The sequence below is a fragment of the Salarias fasciatus genome, chromosome 3 (genome assembly GCF_902148845.1).
Source record: "Salarias fasciatus chromosome 3, fSalaFa1.1, whole genome shotgun sequence".
In the NCBI taxonomy this organism is placed as follows: domain Eukaryota; kingdom Metazoa; phylum Chordata; class Actinopteri; order Blenniiformes; family Blenniidae; genus Salarias; species Salarias fasciatus.
Window position 1 is genome coordinate 26,055,603 of NC_043747.1, and position 18,115 is coordinate 26,073,717.

At 44.3% G+C, this 18,115-nt stretch overlaps 1 protein-coding gene across 1 annotated transcript in view; it reads right to left on the reverse strand.

Moving 5' to 3' along the window:
* LOC115381071 (NACHT, LRR and PYD domains-containing protein 12-like) overlaps positions 1 to 18,115 on the reverse strand; it is a 132,263-nt gene that overhangs the window by 17,423 nt on the left and 96,725 nt on the right. Inside the window, exon 10 of the mRNA XM_030082372.1 lies at positions 12,360 to 12,533. Within this exon, the coding sequence (XP_029938232.1) occupies positions 12,360 to 12,533 (174 nt within the window). The remainder of the gene's footprint in view (positions 1 to 12,359; positions 12,534 to 18,115) is intronic.

The following is an 18,115-nucleotide window of genomic DNA, read 5'->3' on the forward strand; positions in this document are numbered from 1 at the left end:
CATACAATAAATATTTGGAGTACAGCGGCTGAGTCTATGGTTTCTAATGCTGTGCTCCGGTATATCCTTCCGCGGAGCACTGTGCATGCGCAGGTCTGTGTGTATCAAAACGTTATTTTAACGGATTGAAAAGGTAACACGTTTTTAAAAATGTTTTATAACCATTCGGATTTACTTCAAGTGCTAATACGCCGTCTCCTGGGCCACTGGAAGGAGTATTTTGTCCACTTTCGTCAGTCTGGCTCTGTCTCCTCTTCACCTCCAGCTATTGAGCTAAGCTAACTACGATGCTAACAGCTGGGAGCCAGCCGCTGGACGCAGAGAGACAATAAAGGTATGTATGATCTTGTCTCACTGTAAAAATGATAGGGATCGGGCGTGGGTCCAAAATCTTTGGAGTATTCCTTTAAACAAGCCCATCACTATCAGCCAATACATTATAGTTTTACTGGTGTATTCCTACTCATGTACAGGTTTACTGATTCAGCATGGTTGCCTTATTTTCTGCACAAGAAGACGCACCGGACTATAAGGCGCACCGTCAATAAATGGCTTTTTTTTTCAAACTTTTTTCATGCATCGGGTGCACCACATTATAAAGCACATAGAATAGACAACCCAGTCTCGCTGCAATTCGTGCTATGAGGCACAGAAATTAATCTATTGAATTCTGCCCAGCAGCATGCTTTGCAGAGTTTTTTCATGTCCCACGCCACTCTTTTTAAACTAATACATTTCAATGAGAGTCGCCTGGCCACATCCCCCTCCCCCTTTTATTCAGACACTCAGATAATGGCCAGTTTTACTATTATTGCCCTGTCCACACTGAGGGTAACTTTAAAGATGTGTGCACCCACACTGCTGAACAGGAACATTCTGGAAACATCACGATTGTATCCATTAAAATATAAAAGGGGAGAAAAACATTCATCCACTTTCTGTATTAGCAAAATACATATTGGCATCTCGGTGGTTACATTCTCGGTTGAAATGTGTTCAATAGTGAGTCACGCGACATATCAAAGTGAGTTTGACTGAGGACCGCTCCTCTTCACGGACATGCAGCACAGCGGGCGGCCACGACTGGTCTAACCCGCTTAATCACCGGGTCCAGCCAGCGGCTGAGGCCGGCTGGTCTCCTGAGTGAAGTCCCCCACCGACAGCTCAGCCGTGGCCGGCCGGCTGCTCCCCGCGTTGCGGTGGGCGGCCGGATGCTCTGGAGGACAAATTGTGTGATTATGGTGACTGACAGGTTAAAGGTGGATAATGTACCTGAAGCTTCATGAACTCAGTAGCTTAGCTACAAGCAAGCAGAGGTTATTTGCTCATGTAATCAGGTCGTAAAGCATGATGGGAATCTTAGTCAAAACAACATGGAGACCGAGTGGTCTTTATTACCGTATTGTCCGCACAAAAGGCACATCAGATTATAAGGCGCACTGTTGATTTTTGAGAAAATTAGAGGCTTTTCGATGCACCTTATAGTATGGAACATACGGTATTCATTCGTCATCAATTTATTTGAAATTTTTTTCAGGGATCCCCAAACTATGGCTCACGGACTCATGGGGGTCTGAGAATGACAGTTTGAGAATTGTTGCTATGAACATGCTGTTATCGTGCAAACCTATGACTGTAGTTGTGTGTTTTTTTTTTTAGAAAAGGAAGTAATAATGAATAATTTTTCAGGCTTAGTTCATGAGATTTTGTGCTCATGTGCTGTGTTTGCTCACACCTTCCGCATCTCCTGAGGCTAAGCCCCCCTGTCCTTAAATCCTAATGACACCCCTGCTGAACTGTAACATTTAGTTTCCAATAGCAATATGTTTATTACAACAATAGACAATATAAAGTGTCTAATATTAAAAAAAGTATATTCTAGTATAAAAAGCCAAACAAATCATAATGAAAAGAACAAAATCATTTTTTCAATATTAAAAAGCCTAATGCCTATGTTAGAGAAAAGCACATCAAAGTAAAATTCAGAAGTTTTCAGAATCCAAATTGTCAAACGAATCACAGAAACGGGATCTAATTGCCATTAGTGTGTCCAAGACGGTGGCAGCCCACCTGTATTTACACTTAAAGATTTCTTACTGACAGATGAGGTATCATTTGTTTGTAATATATCATTCGAAAGCTCAAGAGATGTAGAATGTCAACAAACGTTTTTCAAATTCCCAAGATTAATGTCAAGCTAGCTAGATGGCCACAAGAGGCAGCAGATCAAATGATGGCGCATGACGACTTTTTAAGTCACTGACTGCCAAAGTCGTCAATCAACATCTTTTGCTTTTTTTTTTTTTTTTTTTTTTTGCAGGGGTGGAAGATCAAAGCCTTTTACATTTTGTGTGTGAATATCAGACCTGTAGGCAACGTATTTCTGCCCCAGTGGGGGGCAACAGTTGGATTTTCCTCCAATGGGCAGCAGCAGATCGGCCGCTCTGAAGAAGATGGGCCTTGGAGAAATGTGGGTGAAGAAAGGAAAATAGCAAAGCGCATGGTGAAATCTCGCGGACACAAAAAGTGCAAGCAGCTGACACTGGCACAGTTTGTCTGGCAGTGGATCTGCAGTCAGCAGTGTGTGGCAGGATGGGTGTGTTTAGTGTTGTTCTCAGCCTATTGGCTGGGGGCGCTATAAAAACCCCTTGTACGTCTGTGTTGTCCTCTGGCTCGTGCACTTCCGGGTTGGCTCTGGCTGGTAGCGGTGCTCCGGGAGAGCAGGTAAAGGCTTACTCCCTTTCTATAAAATATAATATCGTATTGATCCTGATGAAAGTTATTACTTGCAGTATCACGATGGCTCCGGGGGAGCGTGTCAAGCGCATGACGCAGCAGCTGTAGATCGGGTGCGCGGGTCCCGATGGTCCGGTGCTGGTCTGAGCATTTGCCCCGCTAACAAAAATAGGAAGCGGTATGTTTTTGTGGTAACTTTACGTTAATCAACAGGTGTGCAGGCTGTAACAAACCCTTCTTATTTATTAGGTTCTGCCCTGTTCGAGCCCCGTTTCCAGCGCAGGCACACCACGGCTGTCTTTGTCTTTGTCCGCCCTGGAGCTGCTGTCATGTTAAATGTTTATCCTGAATCATGTCCTCGATACGGTGGCGTGTTGGTGTGGGCCAGCCCAACCGCGCACGGGACTTTTGACTGAAATGAAGCGCTCGCCTCTATGTGTACTTCAAAACGACAATTTAAACGAACTCAACCAATAAGAGAATAAATTAAAGCCGCAAGCGGCATTGGTCGGGACCGAGCCTCCCGCCGGCCCGCGACTGAGACGTCCACCCACTAACATATAGCTGCTAGCATCTTTCATCCACTAACATGGAGCTGTTAGCATGTCCTATCCACTAACATGTAATTGTTGGCATCTCCCATCCACTAACATAGAGTTGTTAGAATCTCCTATCCACTAACATGGAGTAGTTAGCATCTCCCATCCACTAACATGGATTAGTTAGCATCTCCCATCCACTAACATTGAGTAGTTAGCATCTCCCATCCACTAACATGGAGTAGTTAGCATCTCCCATCCACTAACATGGAGTAGTTAGCTTTGCCATCTGCTTTTGACAGTCACTGAATGAAGGCACTGAGTGTCAGAGTTTGATTGACAGCTGCTGTCAGCTGTGTAACTGCACTGTATGCCCATATATGGTCACTTCAGTTAGAGTGGTAAATGGTAAATGGACTACACTTGTATAGAGCTTTTTACCCTGCATGAGCAGAGCCCAAAGCGCTTCACACTGCAATATCACATCACCCTTTCACACCATACTCGGTGGTGGTAAGCTACTATTGTAGCCACAGCTGCCCTGGGGCAGACTGACGGAAGCGAGGCTGCCAATCTGCGCCATCAACCCCTCCGACCACCACCAACCATTCACTCTCACAACTTTCATACTAGGCAAGGTGGGTGAAGTGTCTTGCCCAAGGACACAACGCCAGTTTTACGCCTGCGGGAGCGGGGATCGAACCGCCAACCTTCCGGTTATAAGACGACCCGCTCTACCAACTGAGCTACTGTCGCCCCCTTGTTCGGGAGAACCTGGTGAAACTTTGCGTGTGCTCGGTTTGTTGATAGGAGTCACGGTTTAGCCACAGTCGACACTTGTTCGAGGTGCTGAAAAAAGGCGACTTTTTTCCTTTTTCCCCTATTATAACGGATGAGGGCCGGAGCAAGGCAGGATTTCAGACTTCCAACTTTGAACGCTAATAAAATCCACACCGTTAGACTTTTGACAAAGTTGTGAACAAATTTTGTAGAGAAATTTGTCCTCTTTCACGTCGCGTGACTCTTATGTCTGTACGACAAACGGTCTCAGAGGAGATAATTTTTTGGTGAGGAGTGATTTTGAGCAATTTCAATTTTACTTTGAAAGGGAAATAGCAGACTTCCTGTTGGATTTAGGTCAGGGGTGTGAAATGTAGATCTCGATGAGACGAACGCGTCAACGTTGGTTTGATCTCTCTGCGACATTCCTGCGGGCCGTGGAGCCTATTTTACTGTTTCTAGGTGGCGGTAGAGAGCAGATTGGGTTAATTTTTCCATTTTATAAAATTTTTCGCCGGTCATGACATGCGTGCCAAATTTGGTTAGTTTTCGTGCATGTTTAGGGGGTCAAATTTAGGGTCAAAGACGCTGCAGTAAAATAATAAATAAGAAGAAACGAACGAATAACAATAGAGACCTTTCCCTCCGGGCTCGGTCCCTAATTATTTTCACTTGGAACCTCTGTACTCCTTTTGTCCACCGGTGAACCTGTGTGTCCTTCTGTGTCACTGGGAAAGCTGGGAGGAACATACAATCACCCAAACTGACCAGGCGCACACTCTGTTACAAGTGTCATGATCATGAAAGATCGGGGTGACAGTGAACAAAATGCGGGTGACCATGGCGAGCATAGCATCGAGCCAGCGGTGAGCACAGTCACACTGTTTGGTGCGACACTGGAACCTGACACCGGAAGCAGTTCAGAGTCAAGTGACTCTGATCCTGACCTGGATTCCTCTGACCAGTAGCAGCTGTCTGGATCGGTCAGCAGCAGGGATTCATCCCCACATCTGAGGGGATCCAGCAGAGCCGGAAAAGACCGTCATTCTGGGAGTGCAGGTGAAGACGTTATAGCGCCATATTACAAAGCTTTTTTTTCTCTCAAAACTGCTGCTGCACCTTCTGCCGTCTTCCCTGTCTTTCTGTCTGACACACATGCACAGTGGACGTCTCGCCTTGCCGGATCAGCTGTGATATCTCCAGGAAAGTTCTGTCCAAACCATCGATGGTCGAAACAGCATCAGAACTTTCCTTCCACGGCAGCAGGACGGGCACCGAGGAGGAAGCACGTCACGACTGATTCCATCTCTCTTCAAGCTAACTGGCTAGCTAGCTGCAAACATTAACGTCACTATATTGCTCAGTGTAAAAAAGGCCCCCTTGTGGCGGCGATGAAGTGGATCTGGACTATCTCCCTCCCTACTCGCTTCATCTGGACTCTCGTCCAATCCGAAGACAGTAAGCCCACAGCAAGTCAGTCCGTCGGAGCGTGCGCATGAAGCAGCACGCTGTAAGAACCTCGGGACTCATATGTGGCAGCTGTCCGTATTGGTGTGCGTCCTTCAAGTAAGAGCTTGTTTCGCCTTTATATTGGCTGTAGCTGATGTTAGATGGTGGTTTGTTTGCTGTTCTGTACTGTTGAAGTTACATCTGTCACGGAGCTGTGCTTAAACATGTACACGTCGCCATTTAAGGGCTGTTTCGTACTTTATATCATGTCTAATGCTTTAGTAGCACCCTCTCCGCTCTTTTTAGAGGTGTTATGTTCGTAATATATGCTTAATTGGTGCTAGGCCGCAACCCTGCGCGCACACTTGAGGTCACGTGACTCTGAGCCTGACTTGCAGCGCGCATCTTGATGCTATCATTCGTTTGACCAGCAGATGGCAGTGTCGGATAAGAAATAGCATTACTTTCTCCAACCTGTTGATGCAGTTTGTTTAGACACTCAGGAAAGCCTATAATTAAGTTTTCAATACAGTTTGAGCCTGTATATTCACAACAATCATTTATTATGACTTAAGGAATATATTGCTTTACTGTAGGCTATACCGTGAATCTAATTGCTGTTTATTTGTACTGTGGCCTTATTGCATTTGTGTTTGTGGTTTTCTGTTTGTCATTTTCCCATTTCAGAACCACACCTGTACCTTTGATTATTACTCTGATCTATGCAGCTGCTGCATAATAAATATTCAACCACAGAAGATGTCTGTCTGATTCTGACCGATCAGCCTACTGTGAGCTCTAAACCAGCAATCCAATAACATGTCATCTAGGAAGCCAGTTCCTTCCGCACACTCAGCATTTTCCACCCCGTCTGGGCAGATCTTCTCCACAGCAGAAACATCTGCACTCCAAAGAGAGCAAGTCTTTCTCAACAACATGGACAAATGAGAACTTTCATGAGACGAGTCTTGTGTAGACCCATAACAGAGTCAGAGTGCAGATTCAGATAATATAGAGCCAGAGTGTAGATGTAGATATTATAGAGTCAGAATGTTGACCTGGATGATCTCGAGCAGGGGTAGGCAACTTGATTTGGTGTCGAGCCAATTTTTGTTTGGGCAGTTGACTCACGGGCTGGGGGGGGCTGGTGCATCCAATCTTGAATGATAAAACAATGACGGAAATGTCCGAAATTTTGTGATTTAAAAAGTAGCTTGCATTTGTCACAGTCTGCTCCTAATAACTTATGTGTCTCCTGCTTCACTCTGTAGAGTCAAAAAAAAAATAAAACAAAAAAAAAAAAAACTAAAAACAAGAAGCTGGATTTTGAAATACCTGACAGCAGCAGACTTGAATTCCTGTGGCTGCTGTCTTCAGTCAGCAACTTGTTAAACAAACTATCTTTTAAGACAAGAATGTCTGTGAAATGTGGAAAGTACAATATAATAATTATAATTCTGTACTGTCAACAATTTAGGACCATTTCAATGTTGTGAATGATTGCTTTTCCTTAAAAATGAACATATAGAAGCGCCGACTGTGAGTATTTATAAATATTCAACAGGACCTCTGTTCTGAAAATAGCCGGATTGTGACTTTGGAACCTGAACGCCTCACAGCTGAGCGTCCTTCACTCCTGTGAGCAACACGATGATCCCTGAACAACAAGATGAAGATAAAACAAGCAGAACAGTAAAGAGCCACGCTAAACCCACGCTGTGAAATATTAATGCAAAATTACCAGATTGAGTTGTTTATGCGAAGATTGCTAAAACGGGACTACTTACTAAACATGGCGTCTGGGCGTAGTGATTTCAAAAGAAAAAGTAGTTCCCAGTATTTGCTTCAGTGTCGTAACGCTACAATATTATTTGTTGGTGTTCCACAGCGTAGTGAATGTGCGGATTATAACGTGTCCACCAAAGTGTTTTGGGTTTGTTGGATTTTGTTTTTGACGAGTTTGACGAAGGTGAACAAAAATACCATTCACTTCTATTGTGTCCGTCCCGAAAACCTTCCCCGACTCGCCTCTGAATAAACAACAGCTCTTCCTCACAAAAAAAGTAAGTATGCTGTTCGGAATGACTAAGGAATTGCACTAAATGGGCCAATTTGCCAAAATGTTGAAGTATCGCTTTAAACCCACCAGAACTATGTTTCCCTCGTTCTCTCCAATCCGCCGCTACATCACTCAGATACTTCCTCTCAGAACTGAACTGTCCGTCAATAACTTTTCCCGTTCTGTCCCAAACGCTCAGCGTTTAAATCTTCTTTCCACCATCACAGAAGTTGAGATGCGTCTCGCCGACTGATGTTGGAGCATGAAGGAATCGTTCAAAGCCAGCTAGCTCATCGGTGGCTAACAGCTAAGCTAACAGCTGACTGAGATGCCAGCTGTTTACAAAGTGTCCCTGAAAGCAGCAGGAGCTGCACTGTGCAGGTTGTTCACTGACGCAGAAAGTTTCAAGGTTTTCCACAGTTAATGAAGGCGGCTTATACTGACAATTTAATGGACGGTGTTACTGCCTCCGTGAAGCAGCTGCCTCAGATTCTCAAGATCATCTGGCGGGTCAGATATTATTGTCAGCTGCCAGTTGCTGACTGCCGATCTAGAGTCAGAGTGTAAAGTGGGACAGTAAATTTGACAACAGTTTTGAGCACTGAGCACAAAATGCGCTTTTATATGAATGAGACCAAAAGTTACAATTTTTAAATACTTTCTTTTTATTTTCTGGTGCCTGAATCATTTGATTTTGTAGCTCTATTCAATACTTTAAAATGCAACTTTGCTTGATGCCAGAGACAAATGAAGCTGAGAAAAGCCAACAACAGTATTTATTTTGCTTTTCCTGAGCCCAGTGCTTTATTTTACTCAACTGTTTGCACTCTGTGATACATTTAATGATTTCTGTGATGCCTGAGAAGAGAAACATGTTTTCAAGTATTTGTTAATATTTTGTGTTCTTACTACTGCATAGTATTCATAGTGCATCATTTCTGGTTCCATTTTACAATGTACTGAACATTTACAAATCCAAATGTTACAGGCCAGAGTTCGACTTCATTTTATTTTGCACCATCATGTTAAAAAAATGTAAGAAAAGCTGCAACAAGCTGCAAAGTTCATTAAAAGTTGAAAGAACTATCATCTTGATAGTCTTAATTTTTAGTTTCACACACCTTAAAGACTTGGAGCTGGAAGCTAATGATGGTGATATAAGAGCAGCTGCATGTTGGTGCAATAAGCAGCAGGTTACTGATGATCTGCTTAGTCGACTAATTGCAAAAGTAATTGGTGACGAGTCGATTATTAAAATAGTAATTTGTGGCAGCCTGAAGTGGTGTTATTTTTTGGAAAAAAATATAAAAAATACAGTCAATTTAATTTTTTTCAAAACATTGGAGTGATAACATAGGAACAACAACAAAATGTGCCTCTGCTACTGAAGATCGCCACCAGAAATAGAACCCGAACAGTTCCCAATTGTTAAATATCCACGACACTCCACACATATTCTACTACACCATTACCCAGAAAGTTGTGGCTCCATGTGGCTCAACAGTTTCTTTAAGGCTGAGCCACAGTGGCTGTGTCTTAGAATTTCCTAATGCAAACGCAGAGACTTTGGTACTTCTTTCTATTCTGTTATATTCCATCACTGTATCTCCTGCAGTAACAAAAAAATGTATTTCTACAGAGCCTGGATCAAGTGGAGTTCCCAGACCCAGAGTGTGAAAAAGGTACAAAAAAAAAAAAATATATCCATCAATACAAATCAATAAACATGTTTTTTGTGAAACTGTAAATATTTCAATATTTCACAGTTGCTAAAGAGTTGGACCATCAACCTGTGCACGGAGGGTCAAAGAAGTGAGAACAAAGCTCTGGTGCAGGTCCTGCTGGGTCCCCCTGCATACAGGACAGTGCTGCACACATGCGCGCACACACACGCGCACACACACACACACACACACACACACACACACACACACACACACACACACACACACACGTCTGCAAATAGATTCTGCATGAATTTGCTTCTCTGTAGAAAAAGCTTATTTTCTCTGTTTTTTTGGTCAAAGTGAGGTGTTTTCATTGAAGCCACCATGTGTTCCACTGCAGTGTTGGGCATATACTTTTATTCCCACAATTGCCATGATAAAGTCAAAGGAACAGCTGTATTAACTGCACGTCAGGTCATTGTGACGCTTGTCCCTGAGACAAGTGCACCAAGTATATAAGATGTTCTGCTAAAGTGTAAACATACCCACCTTTTCCGGAGACACCAACACTCACACACTAGTGTCTCAAACATCCTCGAAAACCATGTCAGCTCTCGACTGGCAGCTGACAACACTAAATTGCCCAATTGTGAACGAAGTCCAACCTATCTGTCGGGGCCCAGCCCAGAAGAAGATGGAATAAAAGGTCTGTTGCATGAATGATCAGGATTCTTTCGGGGCGAAATACTCAGGGGACTGTCCATGAAGTCAGCTGTTTTGCCATATTTCATACCAAGTAAAGAATCAAAGGACCAATTGGAGATGGACAAAATGTCCTCGGCTCCAACAGCAGATTTCAAAAGATCTAAACAGTGTAAAAGAACACTGTTATTTGCTGATAAAAGAAAAGACTATCAAATTTCTTTAGATGGCTTCAATGTCTATGTAGTCCTAAAACTCAATATTCTCTGGGCCTTGAAAGTTCAGCGAAAAAAATCCCCAAAACTCTGGCAGGATGGAACTGTCTGCTTTCAACATGGCTGCCAGTCAATGAGGTAATATTACAGAGGAAAACACCGTGAATTCTGGGGAGAGAATAACGTGGCTGGACTGGAAATGACCACGGAATGGTAAAGAAATAATATTAATACTTTTGGGAAGTGGTGAAGTAGTGAGTGAGAAACATACAATCTGAGGTGCCGGCTGTAGTAAGGGTCTGGTTTCTGTTTGTTCAGAGACTAACATGAGGCGGTCGTCTCAGAAGATATTCTGCTTGGTTTCATCCGAAAGTGCCGCTTTTGTAGTTTCCTATGAGACCCACGATGTGGAGGTGGAGCAAATGGATCTCGTGTTCTGTTGTGTTTTGTTCCGGATGTTGTTGATGTTGGTGGCTCGGTTATTTTTTTCATATGAATTTAAAGTTCTGACAGAATTAATTCTTTAATGTTACGGTGCGTTTGGAGTGATCAGTTAGTGGCTTTTTGTTTGAGAAATAATTGAAAGACAGCATCTCCACAGCACTTTCCTAACTTCTCACTCATATTGAACTGGTCCATACAGCTGCTGGACCTCAGGACCGTCGAGCTTGAACGATGAAAAAAAAAAAAAAAAAAATGGGGAAGAAATAGAAAAACAATGATTTTTCACAAGTCCCGAAACGTGAGTCTGAGTAGAGTCTGAGGAAATAACAGGAGGATTGGGACTCAATGTAGAAAACACAGCACTCAACCACTGACTTTCAGCAGTGGAGAGTGTTTGGCTGGAAGAAGTGAAGACGCTTCTTCACGACTCCACAAATTAAACAGCATCAAAAACACAAGGACAATGCTGGAGGAAATGTGGACAATAGATGCCCATCATGCCCCATATTTTCTGAACTTGTCCTAAAACTCAATTATTTTGGGGAAAAATATGCTCCACCCTAAAGCTAATCTTAGGTTCAGATATCCCCAAGGATGTCAGACTATTATATCTGGGTGGAGACATGAACAAAGCATTTGCTGGGAACGACTGGTATCTGGGTAAAACTCTGCTCATCGATTGTAAAAAGGCCCTGAAAGAAACTGGTATAAAGTTGAACCGTCTGTTTAAAAACAATGGATTGATATAGTTGAAAGACTTTAAATCATGGAAATAATGACTTTTTCCCTGAGAAACAGAAGTGACTTTTGGGAAAAATGAGGAAAAAAGGTTATTGTTTGCTGCAAAGGAAGAGGATGTTGCCCCCTTGTAATTGTCTAACTATGGAAAACTAACTTAATTTTACTTTATAAGTAAACTTGTGTAACCCTGCAGTGTTCCTTTTTGATTTGTACTTTACTTCTTTTTGTTCTACATAAATGTTGAATGAAGAGTGAAAAATCAAAGAATAAAAAAGTTCGGTTCCAGCAAAATTTTCCCCCTGAAGAGCATAAATCTCTCCTCAAGTGAAACTGGTCGGGGGCAATCCCTACAGCCCCACCCCACCTGATCCATTTGGGAAAATGAAATCCAAGAACTGCAGCCTCTTTTACACAGAACTTTAAATCCTTCCACATTTGATGAGTGATTTGTTTCTAACTTTAGTTGTAAATCCCAGTTGAAATGAGGAGTTAATCCTCTTTAGATGAGACTGATCAGACTGATCCTTGTTGTTCATTTGATCTTCTAAGAAGGTTGGAGCTCCGAGGAACTGAAAGAAGAACTATGGTTCTTCTTCTGACTGATTTGATCTTTGATCTTGTGGAGAGCTGAACTGATGTGAAGACCAAAAAGAAGCAGAGTCCAGTGGAGGACATGTCAACAGCCAAGGTTACTGGACAGAAAGCCAACAAGTCCAGAGTTTGCAGAGTTGCTGAGAGTTTGGAGCTCCAGCTGGGAGATCAGTGACAGCTTGATCCAGGAGAGATCAGCCTGCTTTGAAAGCTGAAGGTCAACATGGAGCGTGTCAGAGGTTCACAGTCAATGATCCACTGCAGCTCCTTTCTTCTTCTAGCAAGCTTTGAAATGTGGAGCTGCACACGGCTCTGCCACAGTCACAGGACTAAAGACCAGAGAAGAAGCTCCGTTTCTCCTGGAGATCCTCAGTGTGGATCACTCTCAGATCAGCCCGATGTCTGACCTTTAGTGTCAACACTAGAGTCAACTCACCCCAGAGTCTGCAGACGACAGAGTGGACTCTGCAGAAAACCACACAGCTGCTCAACTGCTGAATCCTGCAGAGGGTTCCTACTCAGGTCCAGATGTTTCAGGACGGAGGGGTTGGACTTCAGAGATGAGACCAGAGAAGAACAGCTGATCTCTGACAAACTGCAGTCCCTCAACCTGAATAAAGAGAGAAAGAAGTGAGATTAGAGGACAAAGTTTGATGTTGAAGTCATTGAGAGCTGAAGAAGGTTCAGACTGCAAGAGTTTAGAAATGTAAAGTCCAAACAGCTGAAGCCACCAGGAGGAGAAGAGCTCTTTTCAGACACATCTCAGCTCTAGAGCTGGGACTCAAATTTATAGACCGTTCAGGGATCAACAATGATTAATATTTAACAGATATAGGTAGTGTTGTAGTACTGAAGACCAGTCTCAGTCTGCAGACCAGTCGTTATGAGGCAATGTCCATCCCTACATCTTCCAACGCTTATCCGGGACCGGGTCGTGGGGCAGCAGTATCAGCAGGGACTCCCTGTCCCCAGACACTTCCTCCAGCTCTTCTGGAATGATCCCAAGGCATTCCCAGGCCAGCCGAGAGACGTAGCCTCTCCAGAACATCATGGGTCTTCACGGGGGTCTCCTCACGGTGGGACATGCCCGGAACACCTCCTGAGGTAGACGTCCAGGAGGCGTGCCAAAGAGGTGCCCGAGCCACCTCAGCTGGCTCCTCTCGATGTGGAGGGGTAGCGGCTCTACTCCGAGCTCCTCCCTGGTGATTGAGCTCCTCACCATGTCTCTGAGGGAGCGCCCAGCCACCCTACGGAGGAAGCTCATTTCAGCTGCTTGTATCCGGGATCTTGTCCTTTCGGTCATGACCCAAAGTTCATGACCATAGATGAGGGTGGGAACGTAGATTGACCGGTAAATCGAGAGCTTCGCCTTTCGGCTCAGTTCCCCACCTCCACTGTAAACGGTCTTAGTGGAGACCTGCTTTCCCCTCCTGAGCCACCAGGCAGTTTGCCAGAACTTCTTCGAGGCCGACTGGTAGTCCTCCTCCATGGCCTCCCCGAACTCCTCCCAGACTCAAGTTTTCGCCTCCACAACCACTCGGGCTGCAGTTCCCTTGGCCTGCCGGTACCTGTCAGCGACTTCTGGAGTCCCATGAGTCTCGATAGGATTCCTTCTTCTGCTTGACGGCAGCCCTTACTTCCAGTGTCCACCACCCGGTTCGGGGGTTGCTGCCGCGACAGGCACTGGAGACCTTATGACCACAGCTCCAGGCAGCTGCTTCGATAATGGAGGTGGAGAACATGGTCAAATTGATCTCCATGTTCCCAGCGTCCCTCGGCATATGAGAGAAGCTCTCCCGGAGGTGGGAGTTCAAAACTCTGCTGACAGAGGGTTCCACCAGACATCCCCAGCAGACCCTCACAACACGTTTGGGTCTGCCAAGTCTGTCCGATTTCCTCCTCCGACTCACAGCCAAATGACAATAATGACCACTCGCCATTGGGCCACATGCTGGAAACAGGAAGTGGAGTGAAAATGGCTTTAACATGCTCACTTCTGCATCACTGTGTGACCCACACTGCAGCCATGAGATGACGATGAGATGTAGAGTCACTTGAGGGCAGACCTGCCAACCTTGGCCAAAACTTTTGAGTACCATCATTCTGTCATGTAGCTTTTTTACTGCCTTTAAATGTTTTGTACTCATAACAATAATAATAATAAAAAAGTATCAAGCAACAAGATCTAGACCAGAATTTGTCCTGAAATTTATCTTTATGAATGGATCCGTCTGAGATGGACACGTCCCAAATGGCTCATGATGATAACTGCAAAACGTAGGACAAATACAGTATTTTCAGGGTTTCTGTGGTAATGAGCTGATAATACGACAATATTTTGACCAGAATTTGTCCTGAAATGCATCTTTTACAAAGGGATGCATCTATCTGGGATAATTCCACACACATCTATCTGGGAAGTGTCTATTTGAGACGACACTGCTGGAATATTATCTTTTAATTGTCCTGGCTAGCTGTACCGCACTGCTCTTCTTCGAGGGAAAACTAAAAATTAATGTCCAACCACGGGGAGACACGCAAATGTAGCATAGCGTTACACCGACCCTCAACATTAAAGGAAAATTACGGTTTAAACAGCTTTCACGTTGTTTATAGAAGGAAGTAGAACAACATACTCACCCAGAAGGCTTTTCTGATCCGAACAGTGCTTCGGGAGAAATTTAGATCCAAAATCGAGCGGCGGACATCTGTGTACGTCTAGCAGACGGGGCATGTGCAAAGTCGCTCCTAAAACAGCTTTAATCGTCCAAAAACTCATTAGTTTCACCAATATTTCATCAAGGTCCGCTCACGCCCCTCCTCCACGACAGCCCGGTGTCGAGATAAATGTTTTTGTTGTTTTGTTGACCTCCGAACTGAAAGCTTTGTTTACAGCTGCCACGCGCATGCGCAGTCCGGCTCTGGCCAGCCGTTCTCTTTGCCTGTGTACTCGCCTTTTGATGTGCTCATCTTCATCCAATCGACATTCATCCATTTTGCTCTAAACTGGAAGAAGAAAGTTGTCGTGTCGCCTCCAGTAGCCCCAGAAACAATGAGTCATACTGCGCATGTGTCAGGGAGATCCCAGCCACTGATGCAATAGTTTGGTTTATATGCATGCTTTTATTTTCTGCTTATTTATTGTAGTTTTTATGAAGTGTGGTTTGAGACCTTTTGATTGGGTTTTATGTGTTTTGCATGGTGTGAACGGGAGTAACGATGCATGCTGTGGACAGGAGATAATTGACTGGACACACCCCCTTCCCTACAAGTCCCGATTGGATAATTCAGCCACGGTGCGCAGTTTAAAGGGAGGTTTGGACAGGTGTGGGGAGAGAGACAATAGAGGACGCACGGGGCAGTGTGCGGGAGCGCGGACGCGGAGGACGGAAGGAGGAGCGCCCGAGACAACAGCCGCGGTGCCAAAGGAGGCTGGCCACGGAGGAGTTGCGTCGGACGGAGCAGCCCATGAGAGATCCGAGGGGGGCGCGGCCAGCGACGGGACGCAAGGAGAGATTCTGTCAACGCTCGGTGAAAGATAAGTTCAAGGAACGTGAACGCTGAGAGCGCCGTGTGCGTGTGGTTCACCCCGACTCTGTAGAAAAGATTTGAGGGTGCTCTCCTCTCCTCCTCTCCCCCAGCAGCTCCACGCTCCGCGTCCAGGGAGCTACGCCGACCCGGAAGTGCAGCAGATTGGAAGCGGACGAATCGCGGAACAGGAACAGCCCCACGTGACCCTCCGAGGCCGTCTGACTGGACAATCTTGTTTTACTTTTTTAGACTTATTTCTTTTCTTTTTTCTTAAAGACTGTTATATCTGTTTGTATTCTTCCCCTTTTAAAGACTTATCTTTTTTTTATTTTGCATGTTGCTGTTATCTTTAGAGAATAAATTTCTCTGAAACTACGCTGTAGTTCTCTTTTAACAGTGGAATCATTTTTAAGCTGGTGTTCCTTAGATGCACCCTTGTGTATCACACCTCTCATTACACATGCGCGCGGCAGCCATAAACAAAGCTTTCAGTTCAGAGGTCAACATAACCACGACAACGGGCTGTCGTGGAGGAGGGGCTGAGCGGACCATGATGAAATGTTGGTGAAACTAATGAGTTTTTGGACGATTAAAGCTGTTTTAGGAGCAGCGTTACCAATGCCCCGTCTGCTGGACGTATACGACTGTCCACCGCTCGGTTTTTTTGATCTAAATTTCTCCCGAAGCACTGTTCGGATCAGAAAAGCCTTGTGGGTGAGTTTTTTGGTCTACTTAATTCTATAAACAACGTGAAAGCTGTTTAAACCGTACCTATCCTTTAACTTAACAGTAATGCTACCAAAGAAGCTGCTGTCTATGAACCAAGTCCATTTTCAGGTTATATCCACACTAACATCATCCCATCCAGACTAAACTTCAACAAGCGTCACAGTCATACAAGACTTCAGAGCCTCCCTGCTTTACGGTTTTGGCCCACAAGAGGCTCTGATCTGACCTCGCTGTCAGGGTGAGTTTGGAAAAACATGCATATTACAACAGCAACAGGAGAAGTTCTCTGACATTTCACTGTATTTTGGAAGGTTTAAAATTAGCCTTATATTGAGATTGTCGACATTTTCTGTAGAAATTGTTTTGTTTTGTGAAAATACACATTTGTATCATGTATACTCTGCAGCACAACAAAGAAAAACTTGAAAGCTTGAATTTAAAGATTATTTTGTCTCTATTTTACTGCTGCGGCCCACTCAAGATGAAACTGAGCTGGATGTGGCCCCTGAACTAAAACACGTTAGACCCCCCCCGGACGAGAACATGGAGAGAAGAGGAGCCACTGATGCAGCCCAGAGAGAAAGGAGAGAAGAGTTTTGCCGTCTGTTGATCTGAGGCATGAATGGACAATGGAGGACTGAAAGTGAGGCTCCAGCATATTATTCCCCCTGAAGAGTAGAAATCTCTCCTCATGTGAAACTGGTAGGGGGCAATCCCTTCAAGCCCACCCCACCCCCCCATTTGGGAAAAGGAAAGAACTGCAACCTCTTTTACACTGAACTCTAATTCCTTCTACATTTGATGAATGATTTGTTTCTAACTTTAGTTATAAATCCCAGTTGAAATGAGGAGTTAATCCTCTTCAGATGAGACTGATCAGACTGATCCTTGTTGTTCATTTGATCTTCTTAAGAAGGTTGGAGCTCCGAGGAACTGAAAGAAGAACTACGGTTCGGCCTGGGCGATTATACGATCATGATTGTTGATCCCGATTAATTTCCAGTCGATCACGGTGATCAGCTGTGAGCACATTTACTCGATCAGACATGGCAGAAATGTGCGTGACCACAGCCAATCACAGTCCACTTTTTCCTGCTCAACTTCCGCCTGTAAGTTGTCTGAGAAGTAAACAGAGATGAGCTGAACGTGGAGCCGAGGGCAGCGAAGCAGATGAAGTCAGCCATGCCTCGGCGTTATCCTCTGAAGATGAGGCTGCTGCTGACAGGACAGGCTGCTCCACCCACACCGCTGCTAGCACACCGATCCGCAAGGAATCTGGTCTTTTGAGTCCAGGAACTACTGGTGATACAGTTTAACTAACGATGGTTCAGTTCTTCTTTTACTGAAAAAACGCTGCATCGCATCATTGAACATATCACCACGTCTTGCCGCTAACAACATGCAGAGAGAGCCTGCAGCGCTCTTCTTCTTCTGTGGTGTCTGTGTAAAATAAGGTTGAACATACAAACAGCACACCTAGTGGCATGAAGTGCAAATGCAGTCATGGCGTCGTCTGTGCGCCGTGGTCTGAATGAGGATCTCCCTGAGGTTATTATGTTTCAGAAACCAGAATATTTATATTAACATGAATATTGACTGCATATAATGTAGCCAGTGTCGTCTTTTCAGGCCACTGCACCATACGAGCAACATTCTAAGAGGAGAAAAACGATCACACGCGCGATTGCTTTCGTTTCCATTTTTTTTTAAATTATTGTTGTTATGTACTGTTACATTTTAAGTCTAATCTGTCCAATCTAGATTATTAAAGTTTTGTACATTTGATACAAACAATTAATACCAATTAATGATGGCAGCAGCATATTTAGCATCATAACTTGAAAATAATGTTTACATTCTAAAGCACCTTCATTATCTCCAGGCGGTTCCTTTAGTTTTTTAATCTTTTATAGCAACAAAAATCCTCAGGGC